At 34.0% G+C, this 26,745-nt stretch overlaps 1 protein-coding gene across 1 annotated transcript in view; it reads right to left on the reverse strand.

Moving 5' to 3' along the window:
- Nucleotides 1–690: 690 nt before the first annotated feature.
- The window catches only part of LOC145292069 (corticotropin-releasing factor receptor 1-like), a 670,744-nt gene continuing 644,689 nt past the window's right edge, over nucleotides 691–26,745 (reverse strand). Inside the window, exons 10-12 of the mRNA XM_080138124.1 lie at nucleotides 12,893–13,028; nucleotides 4,579–4,620; nucleotides 691–1,054 (exon numbers count right to left, since the gene is read on the reverse strand). Coding sequence (XP_079994250.1) covers nucleotides 755–1,054; nucleotides 4,579–4,620; nucleotides 12,893–13,028 — 478 coding nt within the window. The 3' untranslated portion in view covers nucleotides 691–754. The remainder of the gene's footprint in view (nucleotides 1,055–4,578; nucleotides 4,621–12,892; nucleotides 13,029–26,745) is intronic.

The following is a 26,745-nucleotide window of genomic DNA, read 5'->3' on the forward strand; positions in this document are numbered from 1 at the left end:
ATTGTTCGAGTATATATATATATATATATATATATATATATATAGAGAGAGAGAGAGAGAGAGAGAGACTGAGAGAGAGAGGGAGAGAGAGAAAGAGCAGACAACTATAAAAAATGGTCTGAATGAAACTGTTTTACACAAGTGATCACTTGAATAAAGTGGGACACTGATCAACCACCAAGAAAATAACTTTAACGACACCGTGAACCTTATTCCTAACTCTAATTCTGTTTCAGGGGCATATTTTTATCTAGTGTCAACCTCTTGAAGATAAAGGAATAGAGATTTTTTTCTTGGCTGCATGCCTCGTTGAACGAAATATATTTAATTGCTTTCAATTACAATTCAATACAGACGATTATTGTTTCTAAACCGATTTGATTAATGAAAAAAAAAATTCTATTTAAAAAAGATAACACAATATATTTAAAAAAAGACATTCTTTCTCCACCAACCGATAAAATAAAATCTTGCAGTCATAATGTTTCCAATTAATCCAAAACTATTAATTTCTCCTCACTTTCTATTTGAAATTTTCATATTATTCAATTTAGTAAAGTATTTTATGAGAAAGATCGTCTTTTGCGTCACATAAGATATATTTTTTAAACCTTACAAAAGGAGTGTATTACAAATTCAAAAGATGTAGATAGATTTGCGCAGAGGTGGCCGACACATTTAAACATCTGCTTTCTTTTTTGACAAACATTTCTAGCCGATCGTCGTGTCTTATGTGACGAAAAATACGGCCTGTTCAGATGTGAGTGTCGCCGAATGAGACTTGAGTGTAGCACGTGTCGTTATCCGCATCGCTGTCGCTGAAGACGGTGAGGCTTCTGTCGCCGATCGAGCTGCTCGGTGTTAGGTCGTAGTTTCCACGGTAGTCGGGCGTCAGCAGCTCTTGGTGCATGTTACTGCTGGATAGAGTCGGCGAGGCCATATGTCTCTGCATGCTCACCGTGGAGATACGAGAACAACGTGTTGCTGTGCTTCGGTTCTGGAAACGAGGTTCGCTTGATTTCAGGTTAAACTTTGTGATGATTGCGTGTCGAACCTTAAAGCAATGACAGAAAAAGTGAATAAATAGATATTCGTTAAAAAAGATCAAAAATTAAATAATAAAAAAAGGAATGCAATTTAACATGAACGCAACATGTTTGGGTATTTTAAGCGACCTTGTGTCAAACATGCAGTTAAAAATTTAAGTTGCAATTGTTCTTTTCTATTCAACGCAACGATCAAGCACACAAGGTACATTTATACATATTCAAAGAAAAAAGTATCAACCAACATGTAAAGGCGCTGTTTTGTTGAGAACCAAGAACGTTAAGGTCTATTATTATACTGATAGTAACCGGAAAACACCGGAAAGAAAAATCGAAGAACATTATGAATTTAGGAATCCATGATAATCGACGATTATTATTAATTCAGAAATTGTATTTCGTAAATGATATTTTAAGAATGTTGAAATCTTAGTTGTTATTGTTATTGGCGTCGAAGTCAGAGATATTGTTTATAATTAGAGTTGAGGTTAATAAAACAATTCTGTAAGGAATTCGAAAATCTATGGACCAAATCAGCTGGTAACGAAGTTAATCCATATTGACATGTTTGTGGGCGTGATGGCTGACGTTATAGAGTAAAGTTTTTGGAGAATTGGCACCAGAGGTTAAAGAGAGAGGAGCGAGTTCATAACGCTGGTTGGTTGGTTGTTTTTGTTTTACGGCATATCAACCTTCTTTAGGTTATTTAATGCGGAATCTAGTTATTTTTAGGAACGATTTTTAATGGAGTATATTTTATTTTAAGTCGGATTCTATTTAACCCATAGTTAGGACCCTAACAGGTACTACCACTCCGGGTCAGAGTGGACCTGGGAGCAATGGCAATTAAAGGGTGGCTCCACACTCCCCAAGGCCCGCAAGGTGGGGCCTCACCATCGGATATAGTTTTAGGTCATATCCAGGACCCACAACGCTGGAAGAGGCATTGAAGGAAATCTTCATGATGTAATAACGTGACATTTGTGGTTCTAAAAAGTTATTCAACAATAATAACAAATGTATGTATGTTTGTTATCAACCCTGGTTTACACGTGTTAATTGTTTTGTATTCCCAATTGTAGCATGCATTTTTCATGTCAGCCAAAGATTCCCACTCCGAAATCGAACTGGCAAAGCAAGTGCTATCTTGGAGGCCCTATTCTCTCTAAAAGAGATATGGTATTGTTCGGCTATTCTATGACTAATTTTTCATTTTTTTTTTCTTCCATGTTAATGGCATGTATACATTTCTAATCTTGATTCAGTTATTTTCTTGAAAATACTTATTCTGGTTAAGACGGCGAAAACAGATTTCTGTGGTGTGAGTGCGATCAGCATAAACCTTCCTAATTTATACTACTATTACTGCTGCTTCTACTACTACTACTACTACTACTACTACTACTACTACTATTACTACTACGTGGGGTGTATATATTCTTACATGTATACACGTGTATATAGCGAATGTCTAATTGAATATGCGCTTGTTATTCATACATGTATTTACGTGTCATCGCCTAGTTTTTAAAATGTTACAATATAGCTTATCTTATGTATTTCACATATAAAGACAAATAAGAAACAGAATAAACATTATTGTCTCTTGCCATACAAAGGAAGGCATACCTTCAACAAAAGGGACGAATACCATTCTATGGGGTTATAGCATTTGGCCAATTAGGGCACACACCTGGCCCATCTTTGATCTTGTTGAACGGAAGGCTGCAATGAAAATTTTACCACGAACAACAGACCGCGGGTTTATTTCGGCACCATCTATTCCAGAATTTTGTCCCCATCTTGGAAAGGTTGAACATTGATACAATCTTTTCTTCTTCCTAATTACTGATCTTGTCAGGTGCCATCCCGTCTGTCGACTGTCGCTCTCAGCCGTCCGTTAGAGACTTACCACTGACCAACTTTCTCAGGGGTCTCTAAAATCGTTACGTCATGAATGTACATGATCAAAGATTCTTGCCTGATTTTTTGTCACGTATCTTTGTTTATAAAAACCAAACATTCCAATCATATTATGTTAAACGTACTTCTAAACATTTTATTGTTTTACATATTTCTGGCTTAATTATTTTTATATTAAATTCCAATCCTATTTAAAAGCATTCTTCCGTAATCGAAACACTGCTTTTCCATAACATTTTCACCAATTCAAATGTCAACTACTTACCTCTCTACCAGGGCGATTCGAAGATGCCCGGCCCATAATATAATACTACTAATAATAACAATACTACTACTACTACTACTATTAATAATAATAATAATAATAATAATAATAATAATAATAATAATAATATACGAGGATGGAAGAGTCTAGGAGGGGAAAACAACTATTTGATGTGTGCGAAGAGTGCTGGGACATTGGAAAATTTAGCTGCTATTCAAATTCAAATGAATATCAATGGTTATTGCCAAGGATAAATCAATTATAAACGGCTGTTGCGATAAAGCCATTTGCTAAAATTATCGAAAGAGACGGAGAATATTGAAAATCTAGGGAGAATTGTTGTCACTCAGATTCCAGGAAACATCACTGGTTACCATCAGTGACTAATGTCTGATAATGCCTTTTGTGAGAACGCCTAGTGAGTACAAATAATAATAATAATAATAATAATAATAATAATAATAGTAGTAGTAGTAATAATGATTATTATTATTATTATTATTATTATTATTATTATTATTATTATTTACTCAGTAGGAGTAGTCACACAAGCCATCAAAGATTACTCTTTGATAACAACTTGTGGTGCTCCCTGGAGTCTGAGTGACAACAAGTATCCCCAGATTTCCAGTACTCTCGACCTCTTGGTTATCTTTGCAGAAGAATTTGCGTTATCGCAACAGTCGCTTACCATTGATTCCTTGTTGGTTACGACCATTGGTTTTCACTGAGATATGGGTGGCAATAGGTCACAGTCATCTTTGCACTCATTCAGCGGAGGTGTGGCTAGCGCTTTCCATCCTCCTTGATCCTCATTATTTGGTGTGGTGTCCATTTACGGTGATTCAAAAAAAAAAAAACGAGGGGGGGGCGGAATTTTTCAATTATACAGTTTCAGTTTTCATGATTCCAAGTGATGTTCCTTCGTGTTTGTATCGGTGTCGTTTATGTGTGGTGTCAGTCTCCACAATCAAGGGTTTTCCTTAATATTTCTGCAGTTTTCATTATTGAAATTCGTTGTACATGGTCTCTTTGAGCAAAGGTTGATTTATTGCGTATCGCTTGAGACGGCCCTACCAGATAATGTCGACGGTTGTGTTTATGACTATTTTGTAGAGCAAGCGTACTCCCCCGGTTGCATAAGCTTTCCCCACAACTTTGTGTTATGTGTCAAGTCTTCTTTAAGTGGGAGAGAAGTAAATGAGAGCTACTTGGATACGAACTCTACTATTCCATTGGTTAGCACATGCGTATATGCATACACGCGACCATTTCAGAAATTCTTATAAAATGTGCAAGAAGGATTTCATGTATCGGAACCTGTAAAGAAATGAAATGACGTACCTCGCAGTTTAGGAAGCAATAAAACAGTCCAACAAGAAGGCCCTGCAATATAAAAGAAAAGCAAATCACATTATAAAATATAGAATTAGTTATAATTTATGTGAGAAAAAAAAAAACAATTTCAGAAAATTTTAAAAATGTTTAGAAAAAGGTAATCATCCAAGATCTAAAAATTACAAACACGGCAAAACGGCACAACATAAATGCCACTGTAAAAAAACGGCACAACATAAATGCCACTGTAAAAAATCTAAACGATACCCTACGAAACATAAGATTTAAAAGAAGAAAAAGATACCATCTTAACAATTCAGTACACAACAGATTCTGTTTCTAAAAGAAAGTAGCTATAACTAGCAGTCCGTCCGGCGTTTCCCGGTCGTAAAATTAACATAAATATTTTTTTTTTATTCATACAAAAACTGAGACATGTGCATGTGAGTATTATGTTTTTTTTTTCGGAACCGTTCACTTCTTAAAAATAAAATAAATGAAAAATACCCGAGCTGAGATTGCAACCAAAACGTAAACACAATGGGTCAAGTACGATAACCATTAGACCAGCGTGACATTATGTTTAAAAGGTGTTTTTAAACCTACTTATTTTCAACATAAGTAATTTGTAATGAAGGCCATTCACGCATGCGCATCCGTGAAGCAGTTAACAAACAGATAAAACTCCGGTGACTTCTACGAACCAATTTTTTTAAATTGACCCCTGAGCCACCCTTTTTCCTGGATGAAAACGGATGAAAAAGTTTTCCACGTGTTTGAATATCCTATATACCAAATTTCAAGTCTGTAGATCAAAAATTCGTTGAGTGTACAGTTTAAGAGTTGTCTCCCTGCACACATTCTCACTTTTATAGATATGTAGACAAATTTGATAACCACTACAAAACATCTTTTAATAAGAATATGGTAAAGTAAAGCTCTTTTTTTTTACATGGGGCCCACCACTTATCAAGGCCCGAAGCCACTCAGGGATAAGGGTTATTGCGTGTACAGTAATCAATGAGATAGTATTGTAGTAATCATTAGTATTGGAGATTTGAGTGTCTTACTTAAGGGGGCGGTTTGTCAGGAATTTGTTTATGTTGGATTTGAAGACATCAAAGTTGTAGTCAGGTGGGAAACAGGCGAACGGAAAAGAGTTCCACAATCGTGCACTTCTGAGAAAGAAGCTCTGCTCATGGAATCTACGTTTCGATTTGGGCACAGATAAAGAGTGGGGAAATATATTGACAGTAGTTTCAGCCAGACGGGTGTTTCTCGTGAAAGATTAGCGAGGGGGGGCGTGAGATTGGACCTCAGACGAGCACTTGCTATGGAAATAACGATAAAACAAAGATAGGCTTGCAACGTCTCTTCTGTGAGAGAGAGGCTGCAGGGAAGAGAAAAGGGCATCCCCACCAAACCAAGAAGTCTATTTTGTACTCTGTCAAGGCAAGATAGGCTGGTTTTAGCAGCTCCTGCCCAGATGTGGCAGCAGTACTCCATCCTTGGACGTACTTGGCTTTTATACAGATAGAGAATTGCATCAGTAGTGAGATATCTTCTGGAGCGGTAGAAGGATCCCACCATTTTCCCAGCGTCCCTGGCAACAGATTTGATGTACGTGTTCCATTTCAGATCAGGAGTAAAGGTCAAAACCAGAAGCTTGTCAAAACATGGAGCCTCCCCAAGACGAGAGCCATCCATTTCAATTGATGCCAGATGGGGATTAGAGCGTTTATGATGTAAAGATAGAAGCTTGGTTTTGGATGCATTAAAAATGACACGCCACCTATTCCCCCATTGGACCATGCGCTCAAGATCAGAGGAGAGAGAGTTAGAGAGAAGTTTGTCATTTCTGGCCTTTGATGTGTTGCCATAGATGGTTGTGTCATCAGCATAGATGTCAACGAATGATTTAAGTATGTGTTTTGAGAGATCATTGATGTAAATCAGGAAGAGAGTTGGGCCCAGCTCTGATAAAACTTTGGGTGATCATTACGTTGTCGGATGGAAACTGTCAGTCGTTAAATTGAATGTTTCCATCTGACAATGTAAATATCATTTAAAGTTTTATCATACATTTACTTTACATCTTGGGGAGGCTCCATGTTTTGACAAGCTTCTGGGTTTGACCTTTACTCCTGGTCTAAGGTGGAACACGTACATCAAATCCGTCGCCAAGGTCGCTGGGAAAAATGGTGGGACCCTTCTCTCGATCCAGTAGATATCTCACTGCTGATACAAGTCTCCCTATATAAGAGCCAGGTATGTCCAAGGATGAGGTATTGTTGTCACATGTGGGCAGGAGCTTCGAGAAAGTCTTATCCTGTCTTAACAGAGTTCAAAATAGACTTCGTAGCCTCGTTGGAGTGTCCTTTTCTCTTCCCTACAACCTCTTTTTCACAGAAGAAACGTTGCTAGTCTGTCTCTGCTTTACCGTTATTTTCATAGCAAGTGCTCGTTTGAGCTCTAATCTATGGTCCCCCACTTGCCAAACTTTCACGAGAAACACTCGTCTAGCTGAAAACACTATCAATAAATTCCTCCTCTCTTTATCCGTGCCTAAACCTAAACGTAGATTCCATGAACAAAACTTCTTTTCTTAGAACTGCACACCTGTGGAACTCTCTTCCGTTTTCTTGCTTTCCATCTGACTACAATATGGTTTCTTCAAGTCCAACGTAAACAAGTTCTTGATGAGCCGTTCCGCTTAAGTAATCCAATTTACCAAATTTACATCTCTAACGATTTCTTTGATGTTGTCACATTGACTACTATACACTATTTAAAACTTATCCTCGAATGGCCTCTGGGACTTGATAAGTGGTGACTCCTATAAAAAAAAAACTTCACCTTGTATAAAGTATTGGCTAAGTAGTAGATAAGAAAAAAAAGTCAGCTTTAAGACTGCATAACTCTGCCTGATAAGATAAAGATGTGGCAAGTTCTTATCATTACCTTAATTATTCACAACGATAATCCATGTAAACGTTGATAGCTCACTTATCTGATCAGTCTGAAATGCTGCATGATTATTACTGTTTATACAGAGCATCATAATTATACATCACCCTTAGAAATATTTAAGTAAGAATTCCGTCTAAGTTTCAAATGTGACTGAACTTTACAAAATCAAGTTCAAATGTTATAGTCAATGTCATAAAAGATGCAGAATTTTGTGGACTACAGTATGGACCAAGTAGCGAATCTCTACAATAACAAAAAAAAGGAGCTTACCAAAAGTTTAACTTCAACTTTTTCCGTGACTTCGACATTTACCTTTAATATTCCAAAAGTGTCCAAAAAAGGGCCTCCAATCTAATAGGGCCCAATTTGTAAACTAGGCTCCAACCCCTGTCCCATCGTCGCAATGTTGTGCCCCTGCTCTTGTTTTATCAGTATTTTAATGGAATGTGGTCAGATGAATACGCGGTTCTGGATATGACCTTAAACTATATCCAGTGGTGAGGCCCCAGCTTGCAGGCTTTGGAGAGTGTGGAGCCACCCTTTAATTACCATTGCTCCCAGGTCCACTCTGACCCGGAGTGGTAGTAGCTGTGAGGGTTCCAACTATGGTTTAAATAGAAGTCGACTTGAAAACAACAAATATATTCTATTAAAAACTTTTCTTCAAAATCTTTAGATTCGGCATTAAATAACCCGAAAAGAGTTGATATGCCATAACACAAAAACAACCAACCAATCAGATGAATGCATTGCATTTGTGTCCCCTTCGACGTAAATATCCTCGGCAAACTGGCTTTGCAGCAAGATCACACCCCTTCACTGTTGAGGTCCGTGAGTGCCAGTTAGCTTTCTACTCTAATAGCTTCTTCCCTCGAACAGCTAGACTTTAGAATCCCTTCTTGCTATCTACTTCCCTTACTGTCATGATATGCAGAAGTTTAAACGTAACGTAAACCAACATCTTGTTAATCTTTCTTAGTTATCGCCCCAACTAGTAGTTCCTTACGTCAAAGTAGCAATATGCCTTGTTTAGAGTGAAGGTGAGTTAAAAAAAATAACGAACAAACAAACAAACAAACAAAAGCAATAATCAGTTCTAAGGTACACTGTTGCAAGCTTTTTGGATAAATTTCTTTACTATTGTGAGTATTAGGCTGTGTAAAGACAAGCAAACGTAGTAACAAACCGACTAACTCGACCAAAAACATAGCATGTTTGTTGGAGATAAGAAATTTTCAGAAGTTTTTATACAATCAGTTTTTAATAAGCAACCAATAATTCGAAATGCGAAACTAATTAAACACATTAACATGCATGAAATGTATGAATTAAAATAAAGCTTCTAAGATAATCAATCATAAATGCTGGTAATAGTTGTAGTGTTACCATTTATATATATATATATATATATATATATATATATATATATATATATCTACTACCGAAAAAAATGCAAAAATGCTTTTATACGACCATAATCACAATTTATTTTTATATTATAATCTACTAACAGTTCAGTCCGACTTTGCTCGGGCCCTATGTACTGTTCATAACTTGCCCTACGATTTCAAATGTTTAGACCAAAATTTGTCTAAATAATTTTATAGAGACGGCAGAGATCAATTTTTAAAAACTTTGACCTCCATTTTGACCCCTTAACATTAATCATTTTGGTCTCAAATCAAAACACAAAGTTTTACCTATATCCAAGTTATCCGCATCTAAAATTTCAAGTCTTTAGACCCAAAATTGACGAAGGAATTTGGTTGAATCTGCAAAGTTCAACTCTTTCAACTTTGACCTTTTACCAGCCAAACTTTCGCCCCAAAACATATTAAAAAGCTTCCGCATGTCTGAATACCCGTTATATATAAATTTCAAATGTTTATGTCCAAAATTAACTGAATAGTTTGCTAGACACTGCAAAGGTTAAATCTTTGGAACTTTCATCCCTTGGCAGCTCAAATTTTCGACCCAAACCGATTAAAAAGCGTGCCCTATGTCTGAATATACTTTATGTAAAATTTCAAATGTTTAGACCAGAAATTGGTTGAGTAATTTGGGAGAGACCGCAGAGGTTAAATTTTTTTTAACTTGGACTCCACTTTTGCCCCCATAACATTTATTTTTGGGCCCAAATCAAATTATAAAGTTTGATCCATGTCCAAGTAACCTACATTTAAAATTTTAAGTGTTTGGACCCAAAATTGAAGGAGGAGTTTGGTAGAGTTCTCAAAGGTCAAATCGTTGAACTTTGACGCCTTATCAGCCAAATTTCTGGCCGAAAACGGATTACAAAGATTTTCCCAAATCTTAGTACCCCGTGTATATCAAATTTCAATTCTGTAGACTTAAAATTGACAGAGTTTTTGCGTAGGAAAATGTGCGCAGACACACACACACACACATGTTCACTTTTATATATATAATAGATATAGATATAGATTGTCAGTACTAAAGCTGAGTTGATGAACGACCGGGTTCTTAAAGCCTTTTGCTGTATATTTTAAACACACAAAATGCATTTTAAAATATTCCTAAATTTAGGAATTGAGTTATGTTTAAAACTAATTTTATTTTTTCTTAATTAGACATAGTTAACAATTTACGGTCACCCATCTCTCGTCAAGTTTCTCTCTGTTACTCTCACCTCACTCCCTCCTTCTATCCCATTCTCATATTAACCTGCTTACTTACTCCGTTCTTAATTTATACGGTTTCAAGCTTTTCGTCTCTCCCCGTTTATTAACAGTTAAAGAATTCAACTGTTTATTAAATGGAAACAAGAAAATTCTTGGAAAATTTGACTGTCATGTTTTTATTTCGGTTTCTGGAGGAGTCGGTGGTCTAGTGGTTAACGACACAAACTGACAACCTGGGTGTTCCCAGCTCGAATTCAGTTCGTCCCCACAAAAATCACTTTCATTTAAAATGTTAGCAATCTCAACGTAATTCCCGATTTTGTTTTTTTTTTTACAAGAAATAATTCTGACTAGAAATATATCAGAGAAACCAATGATGATAATAAAATCTTCGGATTCATACGATGATAATAATAAGCAGATAAAGTTAACAAAACTAACTAGGAAAGAGTAGCATGCAATAGTCTATTACTAACTATTACTAACTAGCTTTGCCAGTTCGTTATCATTAGGGCTATGACAACAGAATATTCTTTTTATGGTTTTGACTCTCGAGTGTATAGCCGTTGATATCTTGTATGTTTTTTATGTAGAGTGATGTGGTTCTCGATTGATGAACTGTGTCTGTGTTGGATATATACTCAAGAATCAAAACAATGAAAAGAATATGCTGTTGTCATAGCCCTAGTTATCACTTCGCCAATTTTACAACGATATCAAAATCTTAATTCGTAATTTCTTTCAGAAGTAAACTCTCGCATTTATTCGTATAAATGAATAGGCATGAAAATTTCGTTATTATATATATATATATATATATATATATATATATATATATATATATATATATATATATATATATATATACACTTAGCTAATACGGTCATAATGAAATCCTGAGAAAAATTTGTATGTGCGATGGCGGATATGTGTGTGTGTGTGTGTGTGTGTGTGTGTGTGTGTGTGTGTGTGTGTGTGTGTGTGTGTGTGTGTGTGTGTGTGTAGGAGTTAAATTACAATTTTGCTGTTAAATATCAAGGCAATCCCTCTAAATGCCGGAAAAAACCATTCAAACTCAAATACGAAACAATTTGTTTACGAGATTAACTTCATCATTGAATATTAAAAGAATATATATGTATAAAACACAATACGTCGTCATTAACGCGAAAGGGGAAGAGAAAAAGACCTGCGGATAAAGAGAGAAACCAGCCAGATAGATGATCTCTCTCCTCTCTCACGTTTTCTTTCTCGCTTAAATCTGTGAGTTAGAAATCTTGCGAGCGATGTTACTTTATTCAATTATTTTAAGTAATCACTGGCAGATGACGTTAACGACACGAACTGATGAGATGAATGTCAAATTCCAAATCTAGTGTGTTCCACAAAAGAACACTTACGATGTTTGCAACCTTCACGTGATCCCACCGGTAGGTACCTATTGTTTTTCTAGAAAAAATTCTGATTAGAGAAATATCGGGAAAACCAATGCCAATAAAGGAATCTTCGGATTTATAAGATATGATGATGATGATGATTGCTGTTAATATTGATTAAATTATTGTACAAACACACAGACATATATATATATATATATACGAATATTTTTTAAATATTATCCACCGACACGTGTTTCGTCGTCTACGACTCATCAGAGAGGCTTAACCTAGAGAGATTCGAAATCCGGACCCTATGATGAGAAGCCTAAACCTCTACCACGCGGCTACCCCGCACAACTACTGAATGTATCGTGTTTTTATGTAGATGCTTTTGTTTGTTTTTGTTAGCGATACTTTTTGAATTAATTCAATATATTTGTGTGTGTGTGTGTGTTTGTGTGTGAATATACATGTAGAAAAAAATCTTTATAAATAAAACAGTAAGTGCATGTATATGTCTGTTTATGTGTAAAGATTTAACCACTAAACTCTTAAACTGCTATTCACGTAACACTGAAATTAACAAGAAATAGTAATCATACACCAATGATGATTTACAACGAGTAAACTCTGATGGATGAATAACGCGTTGAGAAAACAGAAATTTGAAATGCAAAATGTTTATTTAAATTTGCCAACACTTCTATTAGTTTGCGCATGCGTAAACTAATCAAAGGTAAAAGTTTAATTTTATAATTAATCTACCTCTCGGGTTAACTCAGACGGTAGCGAACTCGACTGGAGCGCTAAATGCTTTGATTTCTATTCGTACTGACGGCCCCAAAGTCATTCTTTTATTATTTTTGAAATCAATAATATATATATATATATATATATATATATATATATATATATATATATATATATATAAAATGGGTTAATAAATTCCAACGAAAGAAAGATGTATATTTAAATAAGGGAGTAGTCACCAACAATGTGTATTTTTAACATTATTTTATTATTCCGTGTCTTGGTTTTTCATTGAGAATTATGCTTGGATCATTGTAATAATGTTTTTAAGTCATTGAAATCGTTTACGCACGTTTCAGACGGTCTGTGTTGCGTCCTCGTCAGAAATAATTTTTATGTCAAACATAATTCTCAATGAAAAACCAAGACACGGAATAATAAAATAATGTTAAAAAATACACATTGTTGGTGACTACTCCCTTATTTAAACATATATATATATATATATATATATATATATATATATATATATATATATAATAGACAACGAAAAAGAAGTAGACAAGGTTTGTCTTTTACCTGGAAAGATTGCGCGATGCAATCTGTGTATATTAAGAAATCACTAAATGCAGACCCGGGTTCCGGGTGAAACATGAACATCACGTAAGTGATTCCCAAGAGGGGCAAAAGGACCAAAGCTCCCTTAACGGCTTTTCTGCAAAGAGAAAGAGAAAGCACAATAGAGTGTTAAATGTGAAGCAAAAAAAAAAAATGTCAACAGATAGTAAAAACGAGAGTTGTTAATGTATGTTTATATATTCTTTATTGTTTGATTAGGTTGTTTCTTTTACGGCATATCCACTCTTTTTTTTTGGGTTATTTAATGCCGAATCCAATAATTTGGAAAGAAGCTTTGATGCTAAAGGTTCTCTATATTATAAAATATGTATTCCTTATGTTTGGTTTACTTATTTTTGTTTTACGGCACCTCAACTCTTTTCGAGTTATTTAATGCCGAATCCAGTCATTTTGACAAAAGTTTTATGTCTTAAATTTTTTTAATATCTTCAAAATATATTCATGATATCTAGTTTGGTTGTTTTTGTAGAAGCAAATTGTTGATTTTTTTTTTAGCTTGGCAGAACATAATTGAGGTTTGCAAAGAGAAAGGAGAAAAATACAGCAATTATTTGGTGCATTGTAGGCTAAAAAGCCGATATCTTCAGACAGTCTGATCTGATAGCACCATCCCATGTGTTCTGCTTTCGGTTAATGAATAGGAAATTTGATATAAGCAATCAATTAGCTGTTTATTCAATATATGTATTCATGCAGTCGCGGTTTCTTATATATATATATTTTTTTTCTTTCAATCATTTTTTAAAGATGTTAGGAAATATTCCGCGAAGAAATCAAAATTACTTGCATAGCTTTGTAATTTTATTGATATTCTGATTAGGAAGAAAATCAATTATTAGATATATTCAAAAAATTTACAAAGACATAATTAATCAGAAGATTATGTAGAATTCATGGCAATATTATATATATATATATATATATATATATATATATATATATATATATATATATATATATATATATATATATATACAGTTAAAGCCGAAATTATTGGCACCCTTTCAATTTTTGCATTTTTTGGAGAAAAAAAAACTTTTTTCGCTAATTATTTTGATTAAAGTGTCGATGATCATTTATATCGACCATCTACAGGCCTCGTGAAACACTTTTAGTTTATTATAAGATATTCAAAGTAAATATTATTAATGATGAAAAACAGACGAATTAAAATTTATTGGCACCAATGAGTTTTATCATAGAATTCACGATATTTTATGCAAAATAATACTTTTTTATTATGATTTGAGTATTGCATCATTTTCTATAATGTTCCAAAATCTTCTGTAAATAACGTGCATTAGTCAACCATTCACTTTATCAATAACACCAGACTGCAAAGATGGCTAAAATCAAGGAACACAGTTTCGATGTTAGACAGAAAATAGTGGATGCACACATGAAAGGTAGTGGCTACAAATACATTTCTAAGCGTTTTGAAGTTCCTGTGTCAACAGTGAGAAACATTATCAAGAAGTATGATGTTTTCAATACAATTCAAAACTTGACCGGTCGAGGCCGTAAAAAGAAACTTTCTCCAAGAACTGTACGACATGTCATTCGAGAAGTGGAAAAGAACCCGAAAACTACTGGTAAGAAAGTAGTCCAGCAATTGGGTGATCAAGGTATTGAAATTTCTGTTTCGACATTGAGGAGGGCACTGAAGTCACACGGGATTCAGGGATACCGATCCAGGAAGACTCCTCTCCTCTCCAAGAAACATGTTAAAGCCCGCTTAGAGTTTGTACGGGGGTTTATTGATAAAGATTCAACTTTTTGGGATTCAGTTTTATGGTCAGATGAGACTAAAATTGAACTTTTTGGCAGCAGAGATGTGTCGTTTGTGTGGTGGAAGAAAGGAGAAGCCTTCAACCCAAAGAATACAGTCCCTACGATTAAGTATGGTGGATGAAACCTTAGGTTTTGGGGTTGCTTTTCGGCCAATGGCACTGGAAAACTTGTCACTGTGGATGGCATCATGAGGTAAGATCAATACATTAAAATATTGACTGAAAATCTGAAACCTTCTGCAGAAGCTATTAGTCTTGGAACCAACTGGGTCTTCCAACAGGACAATGATTCAAAACATACGGCTAAATCGGTGAAGAAATGGCTTTTGGATAATTAAATAAACGTCCTGAAGTGGCCAAGTCAAAGTCCGGACTTGAATCGAATAGAAAACTTGTGGGCTGTTGTGAAGGCGAACGTGAAAAGAAGGAAACCAAGGAACCTGAGAGAATTAGAAGATATCGCCAAGGAAGAATGGTTTAATATTCCTGTTGATGTGTGTAAGAATTTAGTAATGTCGTATAGAAAACGTCTGGAAGCTGTTATTAAAAACAAAGGCTTTGCAAGTGGCTATTGATAAAGGGTGCCAGTAAATTTGAATTCGTCTTTTTTTGTTATCATTAATAACAATATATATTTTGAATATTTTATAACAAACTAACAGTGTTTCAGGAGATCTGGTCGATAAAAATGTTCATCAACACTTTAATAAAAATGATTAGTGAAAAAATGTCTTTTTTTCTAAAAAAACGTAAAAATTGAAAGGATGCCAATATTTTCGGCTTTAACTATATATATATATATATATATATATATATATATATATATATATATATATATATATATATATATGATGGACCCTCCTGTCGAATTCGACGAGCTCCGCCACAACAACTAAGTTGCTCGGAAATCCGCACAGATTATTTGTTTATATTAGTGAAGGTTTTGTGTAAAACTATATATATATATATATATACACACCCTACCCCACCCTAAAGGAAAAGAAAAAACATGAGGAGAAAGAGAGAGCGACTACAACCAGGTCAGCAGCCTCCCTCGACTAGCCCAATAAAAGAGTAATAAAAATTGAGCATGCCAATGAATAATAAACACTTACAAACCTCCACACCTTGGAAAAACTTCAAATTAACTACGAAAATTGCCATTTTTACATCTCCAACACATTTGAAAATAATTTCTGACGAGGACGCTTCACAGAACGTCTGCAACGCGCGTAAAAACGATTTCAATGACTTAAAAACATTATTACAATGATCCAAACATAATTCTCAATGAAAAACCAAGACACGGAATAATAAAATAATGTTAAAAAATGCACATTATTGGTGACTACTCCCTTATTTAAATATATATATATATATATATATATAATTATTTTTTTACTATAATAATTAAATACCTACAGACACTAATGTTTCATCCTTTCGGGAATCTTCAGTGCAGAGTGTCACGATTAACACCAGTCGAACGATTACAACCCCGCAACACGAGACATCTCTGGCTCGATTAGCGAAGACCGTATCAATTCGGCTACCATTAACCGCGTGAAATAACGTTGAATTTAAACATTTAAATTTTAAATGTTCATTTACGTCAGCCAGACACTGATCTAATCGTTATACGATGATCTATGCGTATATATATATATATATATATACATATATATATATATACATACATATATATATATATACATATATATATATATATATATAGTGAATAAATGACAAAAAACTATATTCTAAAATTCTTAATGCAAACCGTCCTATAATTTATTCATTTAATTCAGTTGACATTTATAAATCTTGACGGTATATGTTTCGTAGCTTAAAATCAATCACTTAATTATTATATCAATCAGTGAATCTATTTTGCCCTTAACTCATCAGAAAAAATAGCAACAATCAATCCGTCAAAAGGAAATGAAGTGTGATTTGACATGATTAAAACCCAAAAATTTCAAGAGAAGCTGCAAATACTTTTAATATGTTTCCATTTTATATATATATATATATATATATATATATATATATATATATATATGTGTGTGTGTGTGTGTGTGTATATATATATATATAACTACTTCATTTACTCACATAAATTTTATATACGAAAGTATAGATTTATGCGTAAACTTTAAGTATTTACTTCAAAAGTGCTCAATACGTAGGTAGAGCTAGTTAGTAATTTATAAAATATATATGGCGATTAAGCTACACTGACTATTCTGCGTTTCATCCACTATAGGATCCGTCAGGCTTATGCGCGAATTTTGTGGTTGCTTCTTGTTTTTATATATGTTGAGGATTTCTAGTTAGCCAATCAGCTTTCTAGTATCCACTCGCCCCTCCTATCAGCCAATGGGCATGCATTTTATCGAACAAAGGATCTGTTTTAGAACTAGGTTAGTGGTTTAAGGTAGATCTTTTCCTTCCTTTTATATATATATATATATATATATATATATATATATATATATATATATATATAAATATACCTATGTGTACACACATACATGCACATATATATATACATATATATATATACATGTATGTGTGTGATCGTTTATGTATATTCATGCTTATTTAATTTATTTATTTGTTTGTTTTCTATTGTTATTGCTAGTTTTAAAGCTAAAAAAAGGAAAAGATCTACCTTAAACCACTAACCTAGTTCTAAAACAGATCCTTTGTCCGATAAAATGCATGCTCATTGGCTGGTAGGAGGGGGCGCGGTGGATACTAGAAAGCTGATTGGCAAACTAGAAATCCTCAACATATACAAAAACAAGAAGCAACCACAAAATTCGCGCATAAGCCTGACGAATCCTATAGTGGATGAAACGCTAAATATTCAGTGTAGCTTAATCGCCATATATATTTTATAAATTACTATATATATATATATATATATATATATATATATATATATATATATATATATATATATATATATATAGTGGTGAAAAAACCGGACTAGAGTGCTCAATGTGTAGCCAGAGCAGTATATAGGAAATACTCACAGTAATAAGTTTCATATATATATATATATATATATATATATATATATATATATATATATATATATATATATATGGTATTCTCATCAGGTACACTTGGAAAGGATCGGAAATTACACCGAACTAAACATTTTGAGAATAAAGAAAAGAAAACAAGGACTAGTTTAAATAATCGAAATAAACTTTTAAATCTGAGTTGAATTTAAAGTGATTTGAAGTGATCATTATGTGGGGAGACGAGGGGAAAAAAGATCTCGACAGACTAGATTATACCATTCTCATTTGCTTCACTTATTAAAACCACTTCTGTTCCGTGTTTATTTTCTCTATCAATGATCGCTGTGTATTGAGAAAAAGCGTTTCTAGTCCGTTTGAAAATAATAGGGGTGGCCAGCAATGCCATTAAAACGAAGCTTTTGTGAATCATTTCTCTTGTAAACACTTGACGAAAACGTTTTTTCCGATATTGAATTCTCGAGAATTTTAAGTATAGACTCACTTGAGAATAAACGAAAAATCTAATGTAGACATTGCGACCACGACTTCATGTATATATATTACTGATGGAACGATTTCAATATTTTTCCCGATTCCGATACAATTACTGCTTCTGATTCCGATTCTTTATAAAGCTCGAAACATTTAACTATAATAGTGTTATTTTGCAACGATTTCTGTAAAAAAAACCTCTTAAATGTGCATATATTTTATCAAACGTAAAAAAGGCACTTGTGAGGGAGGATCTAGACATTTTAGTCTTACTGGAAATTTAAATCAGTAAATATTTATTATTTTGTTATTACTACAAGCAGTGGAAGATGTATCTTAAACCAAAATCAAATGAAAAAGATAGTTAAAGGAATCGGTTCTGACATCGGAAAATAGGCTCAAAATTTTCCAATTCCGATACCGATTCCGATACCCCCAAAACCTCGGATTTTTTCCAATTCCCCGATTCAAATTCCGATTAATCGTCCCAACACTAATATATATATATATATATATATATATATATATATATATATAATGTTAAAATGTCCACGTATACTTCTAGAATAGTAATTTTAATGATATGAGGTTTTTTTTTAAGCGTGAAGTCTATGTTGTTTTTGTATTACTGAAACAATAATGTAACTTAACAGAAAGCTACGGTAATAAAAAATAAAACGTATATATATATATATATATATATATATATATATATATATATATATATATATATATATATGCAAATTGCAAAGAGAAGCTCTCAAAGACTTAATAAAAATAGTTTCTAGAATTTTCAGATGGAAGGGTGAGTGCATGGTTATTTATGTTAAAGATCTTGAGTAAGTCACACTCACCCTTTCATCTAAAAATTCTAGAAACTATTTTTATTAAGTCTATGAGACCTCCTCTTTGAAAGCAAAATAGAAAATCTTTTAGGATTTAATTTGGTTTCTATGTAATTTTTCCCTCCACTTATTTTTCATTTTTTTTTTACTCCCCGCCATATTCATGACTATTTTTTTAAATCGTATTTTCTTCGATTTAGCTCTGTTGGGCGAGGAACGAAACCTGGTTAGCTAACCTTTATTTTCATTTTTATTTTTTTTTTAATCACCATGTTTATTGGTCTTAATTTTGCCATAATTAAATTTTGTAACCCCCCCAAAGTTTCAAACACACACACACACACACACACACACACACACAAACACACACACACACACATACACACATATATATATATATATATATATATATATATATAGATAGATATATATAATAGTAAGTAACACATTAAATAACAATAAACACAAAACTGTAAAATAGAATTTCTTTATATACAGTTGTTTTTTTGTCTTAATGTTGAAGTCTGGATCAAATATATACCTATGAATCTATATATGTAGATGCGTTGCTTATATATATTCACATGTATCAATTAGCTATATACCTATATACATCGAATTGACATTTCCTCAAAATATTTTTTTAAGAAATCTTTGTATGAATTGTTTCTATATTTAGATTCCTATATTTTTTATATTTCATGACTAAAACTCATAAAATTTTTAGTTTCATCTCATGCAGTAATCAGCAAATGCATAGAAATTCTAATATCTAGCATTCATGTCTGATTATTTTGCTAACAGTTTTTCTCTGAGGAGAGGAATAAGCATTCTTTGAAACTCCGCGGATTAATTATTACCTAACACACCAGTTTTGGAGTATTCTGCTAAATAATAAAAACTAATTGTAAACTTCTATTTTACAGTTTTGTTCTTACTGTTATTAGATGTAAGCTGTACTATGGTAAGTAAATGTATTGAGCTTTTACATTTACTATATTAATAACAATATTTATATTTTTCTTTGGAGTTTGCTTGATTAGTAAACTCTTTCGCAAAGCTTTCTGACTATATATATATATATATATATATATATATATATATATATATATATGCAATATGTATGTATTGTCATTGAAAGTCTCTAGTATTGTATGCCAGAAAAATACCATGAAGTGTTATCTAGGAAAGAATTCACAAGAGTTTAAATTGAATTACGTTGCTGGCTTCTTGTACATTCTATCGGAAATTAGCTCAGTGGTAAGCTTAAGGCTTCAGACTTTGTGGCCATTGTTCAAAATCTCGCAAGTCTTATCAACAATGGTAAGTCGCAAACGGCGAAACACGTGTCCGTGGATAATTAAATTTTAATATATATTATGTTTATGTATGTATGAACGTATATATATATATATATATATATATATATATATATATACATATATATATATATATAATAAGTAATGCCCCTGACCCACTTCCAATTGGCTGATCTAGCCGAAATTTTGCATGTGCAATGATTTACAAGTCTACGGGTTATGTGGCAAATTACAGCTCTGAACTAATTGTGGTTTCTGTTTTCCAGGTGTGTGAACTGATTCAGGTGTGAAATGAAGCCTGTTGACTGTCGAGCAGTGATCCGGTTTTTGTATTTGAAAGGACGCACACCACAGGAGACTTTTGATGAAATGAAAGAAACTTATGGTGATAATGCCCCATCATATGACCTTGTAAAACGCTGACATCGCGAATTCAAACAAGGCTGGAAGTCTGCTCTCAGACCTGGTCGCCCCCTTCTGCCATTCTGCCATCTGTCCGTCAAGTTGAGACTGCCATTTTGGAAGATCGGCGCATTACTATTCGCCAAATAGCCCAAGATGTCAAGATTAGTACAGGGTCTGTGGAAACTATCATTCATGACCATTTGCATATGCATAAGGTGTCTGCCAGATGGATTCCCAAGTTGCTCACACCATTCCAGAAGCGAGAACGCGTCGAGTGCTCGAGGATGAATTTGGAGATGTGCCAAGAAGATGAGTCAAAGTTTTTCAAAAGACTGATTACACAGGATGAAACCTGGGTCCATCACTATGATCCAGAGACCAAAGCCCAGTCAATGCAGTGGAAGCACTTGGACTCACCACCTCCAAAGAAGGCAAGGGTGCAGCCCTCTACTGGCAAAGCCATGCTCACGGTCTTCTGGGACCAGGACGGAGTAGTGATGACAGATTTCCTGGCAAAGGGTACCACAATTACAGGAGCCTATTATGCTTCACTTTTGAGGAAATTAAGGGAAGCTATCAAAATTAAGAGGCGGGGCAAGATCAGCAAAGTACCCTCCTCCTGCAGGACAACGCCCCAGTCCACAACTCGCATGTCGCCAGATCAGAAGCACGGGAGTGTGGTTATGAAATCCTTCCCCATCCTCCCTACTATCCTGACCTTGCACCCTCTGACTTTCACCTCTTCCCAGCCATGAAGTTGTTTTTGAAAGGAAAGCGTTTCCCAGATGATGCAGCCTTGATTTCTGAAGTCACGTCGTGGTTGGAGGACCAACCTGGAGTGTTCTACAAAAACGGTCTGGTCTCCAGAGCTGCATCAAACGATGGGAGAAATGCATAACTCTGGGTGGTTCCTATGTAGAGAAAAACTAATAACTATGCCAAGTTTCGTTGCTCTACTGCCATGGGAACTGGGTCAGGGGCATTACTTATTGCACGCCCTCGTATATATAGTAATGAAATCAAAAGGGCGTAGTGTTTAACTGATATACACAATGTTAAACTTCAATCCAATATAAATAACAGTATTCATATATAGATAATTTAATCCTAACCGAATAAAAAAGCTCAATACGCAATAGAGGGTAGAGCAAGAAGAGCATTCTTCGAAACTCCACAGGATAAGGACTTTGTAAATTGTTTTTTGGAGTATTCAGTCGAATAATAATTTTGATTGTAAATTTCAACTTGCATTTTTAATTTTCTTTCTCTTATATATATATATATATATATATATATATATATATATATATATATATATATATATATATATATATAACTACTTCATTTACTCACATAAACCTAATATACGAAAGTATAGATTTATGCGTAAACTTTAAGTATTTACTTCAAAAGTGCTCAATACGTAGGTAGAGCTAGTTAGTAATTTATAAAATATATATGGCGATTAAGCTACACTGAATATTCTGCGTTTCATCCACTATAGGATTCGTCAGGCTTATGCGCATAAGCCTAACGAATCCTATAGTGGATGAAACGCAGAATATTCAGTGTAGCTTAATCGCCATATATATTTTATAAATTACTATATATATATATATATATATATATATATATATTTATATATATATATGTATGTGTGTGTGTGTGTGTCAATTATTAGTTTGTTTTGCCCGTAATACTTTTGATCGGAAAGCATTACCCAAATTCTCATTATGAACAATTGTCTCTTACCAACTGGAAAACGTTGCTAAAACTAGTAATGAGGCATTTAAGGAAGAAACGCGTGTTTGTGGATACTTGTATCTTAAGCACACACACACACACACACACACACACACACACACACACACACACACACACACACATATATATATATATATATATATATATATATATACGTTTGGAAAAAATTACAACATTTAACATTATGGCATCATAAATTTCAGATGGCTATAAAACCGTCAAAATCTTAGTTATTTTTTAGTATTTTATTTTTTTTTTTTTTGCGTTTTTATGTTTCGCTCAAATTGCCTTTTCTCTTCAAATATCATCAGCAAAACGTAATTAACTTTAATTAGAATGACAGACCTGTCAAACTTTCAAAGGCATCAAATTGCCAACAGTTTTACATCAGGCGTTATTCTAACGGAAACAGCTTAACTACTGGCTGCATCAATAAACATTGCCTTGAAAGCAATGAGAGTCATTGAAAAAAAAAAAAAAAAAAAATTTTGGAAACCAAACTTTTAGAAACTTAGATAAATAAAAAACGAAATAAACACGTGGGGAACTAAATTTTCAACAATAATCGTTCTCCAGGGTCTGCGAGACCTCGGATTTTAAACACACACGTTTTTGTGTTTAGATAAGATCAGGAATTGGTTATTACAATCAGTCCTTTGCTTTACTTTCGACCAACAAACAGGTGTACGTGTAGAAAAAAAAAAGAAGGTATTAAGTTTCTGAATTCTTCAGATGATGACTGATAATTCATATTATTTGGATTATTCTCATTATTTTTATGTTTTAAGCTTCAGTATTGTTTTCACAACGTTTCGGCCGATGTAACATCCAACCTTTTTTTTTTTCACGCGTATTTTGTTTAACTCGACAATTATTTTGTCGCACTGAAAAATACCGTACATAATTTGGAACGAAAGCCTTTATTTAAACCGTCTGCTATGATGATTAGAATTTCTAATTAATTCTGCAATTGTATTTTAAAGAATTACTTAAAATTCAACCTCTGTCATGGCTGATGGAACAAGAACATGCTGATCTCGTTGATTAAATAAAAGCTTCTGTTCGAAATCCCGTGCAGACTCCAGCATAAGACATTGAAATTCCCGAGTTCCATAAGATGCATCTGAAGAAGCTCGTAGGTTACATCGACCGAAACCTTATACAAATAACACTCAAGATAAGAACAGTAGACCGACGAATTCAAGCAATAAGAAAAAAAGAAGAATCTAACGCAGACTTTCTTCTTCTAATTGTTAACAGAGGATAATCTTTGATAATTTAGGTGATGATGCGTACCTAAGAAATACTTCGACTCACACTCTATGGTTACGTAGCTGTTTCCGATAATAAACACACTATTTTAGAAAAACAATATACAAATTTGATTTCGTGTCCTCTACGCCCATTTCTATTCTTTCCTCAAATTGTATGTGTTCGCAGATGACTATTCAGGCCTGTCAAACTGCGACATATTTTTCCAAGGATTGACACGCCCGATCACTTTGTTTGCAATGACATTCTTGGAGTGCATGATAAGTTTTGCCCATTTACGCAAACGGTTATTGATGCCAGCAAGAGACAGGCGCAATTTTCTCACATATGTTACAGTTAACGTGGTAACTTTGTGGACCCAGTGCTTGACCTTGGACTAATTGGGAAAATGGCTTTTGATAGAAGTAAATAACGGAACTTGATCTACGGAAGCAAGGATCATTTGAGAATAGTCATATGCAGTACAGTGTATACAAAAGTTGATTCGCTGTACTGCATATGACTATTCTCAAATGATCCTATGCTTTCGTAGATCAAGTTTCGTCATTTACTTCTATCAAAAGCCATTTTCCCATTAGTCCACAGATAGTCCACATTGTTTCAGATCAGATTTCATTGTGTCCTTAAATTTCTTCGGTTTTGGCGCACTTCTCTTTCCTTTCCACATTTCATCACAGAATAACTGTCTTGGTAAACGACCGTCATCCATACTCACAATGTAATCAATACGTCGAAGATAACTTTTCATTACCATCGAATGAATGCTTGGTAGCCCTACTCTTCCAACTACTTCTGTATCTGAGACATTTAACATGAATTATCTGTCCCAGGTACTGTTGATAGAAACCCTCAAGAAGTTTCAGTTTGTGTGTATAGCGTGTCCGTGTTTCGCTTGCAAAATCGCAAAAGCTGAAGGTCATTGCTATTTTCATTTTCCAATGCATGTGAGCCTAAGTATTCAAATCGTCAAATAACACAGATCATCAGGAATATTGCGAAATAATTATCTTAGCTAATTATAAGAAGAGATTATGTTTGTTTCAGAGGAGTATATGGTTGAGACATTAACGAACACGGTAGTGACAAAATGTCTTCGTCGCAGAGGGAGACATAAACAAATAAGTTCTAATTTATCTAATAGAAGTTCCTGCAATTTTTTAAGAGGGGGGGGGGAATTTGATGGCAAAACCAACACAGTTTCTCTCGCTTTATCAACAGGGTTTCCTTCCCAAAAGAAAGTATTACCATAGCGTGTTACTGTGAGTTCACTATCATCAGAAAATTGTGTTCCAGAGAGACTAGTAATGTCAAAAAAAAAGAAAAATCTCTGGTTAACAGAGCAGTTCTGTGGCGTGAACTTTGAGACAACTTATTATCAACAATGTTCCTACATTCTAGCATGCAACTTTCATTCCTACGAAAGTGGTATACCAATTTGTATGTTTGTCATTTTTTTTTATAGTAAAAATTTATTGTTCTTAATTTTATTACCACTAAACGAATAATCAGTTGCTAGATTTAGGGGCAAAGTATTTGTTTGAAATAACTTTTCTAATCCCCGCAATCAGTGCTTTTCTAGAAAGGTTGCTTTGACGCCCTTAACTCTACCGAATCATTACTTTCGCTTTGATTAGACAGTTGAAGCGATGTAAAAATAAGTTGAAGTTCGCCACTACGAATAGTTCGCATGTCATACTCTGTTTGCTAGACTTGTATGGGTCACCAAAATGTATGTTAACGGTGGAATGGGAATTTAGGCTGAGTGATGTCTGTAAGAATGAATCACAAGAGAACGCAAAAAATGCTCTATGAGATACCTGTGCGCGAATTTATTGATAGCGGGTTAAGCTTCCACTGCACTCTATCCACTTTTCATTGAATGTTGGGAACATAATTTATCTCTCCCCAATTGACTATTTAAATATGTTACAGTGTACCTTTCTCGTGGTTTCCATCTGTTAGATTAATATATCCATGTGGCCTAAATATATGTATAATAAGTAAAATAATAATATATACATTAATACCAACCATTTTATATAAAACTCATTAAATTATAGAAGTCATCAAAACAAATCATTTAATCGTTTTAGAATCTAATGATTACTGAGCACAGAAGAATTATCATGTGTGATATCGATTCAATATATCTCCTTATTTGTTGGATAAGGACTCTAATATGGCTAGTATTAAGACTGATATAACTCATATAGAAATCTACATAATTAAGTTAGCTAACATTAACTGCATATAATAATAAGTTATGGACTGGAAAAAATAGAGAGAATAATTCTGATATTACTATTGGGTTCACGGTTTAACGTTTACTGATTTGGTGGGGCATTATATATTGAGGGGATTGCACAGAGACAATCCTGAATTGGGATGGGAGAGACTATATAGGGATGGTGCCTTATTATTCTTGATTCTAATCATAAGAGCTTGGAGTAGACGAAAAAAAATTAGAAAAATGAATCGTAAATTATCTATAGATATCCCCCCTGCTTCCGTTCAGTCTTGAAAGACAAAGGATACCCCTTAGGGACAGTAGCGCGTGTAATTGTGAGGCAAGGGTTGCGCAATTACCAACCACACCTCTCCTGAATCGGCACTGTTTGAGTCCAGTGGCAAGGAGAAGACCAGGATGACTGGAAACAATGCCAATGCATATACAGCACCTGAAAGTGCCAAATGATCATCCATTAGTAATGACCAGGTTCAACGTTGCTTAACTTCGGTGATCCAGCGGGAACCGGTGTGTCAACGTGATTATGCCGTATATAGATACCAATTCTAATGTAATCAACTATGGGATGTTGCATTGAATGTAGTAAGCAAAACATATGAGCCAAACGTAACTATACTTTATTT

This window comes from Euprymna scolopes, chromosome 13 (assembly GCF_053919585.1).
Source record: "Euprymna scolopes isolate OS-2025 chromosome 13, ASM5391958v1, whole genome shotgun sequence".
Lineage (NCBI taxonomy): Eukaryota > Metazoa > Mollusca > Cephalopoda > Sepiida > Sepiolidae > Euprymna > Euprymna scolopes.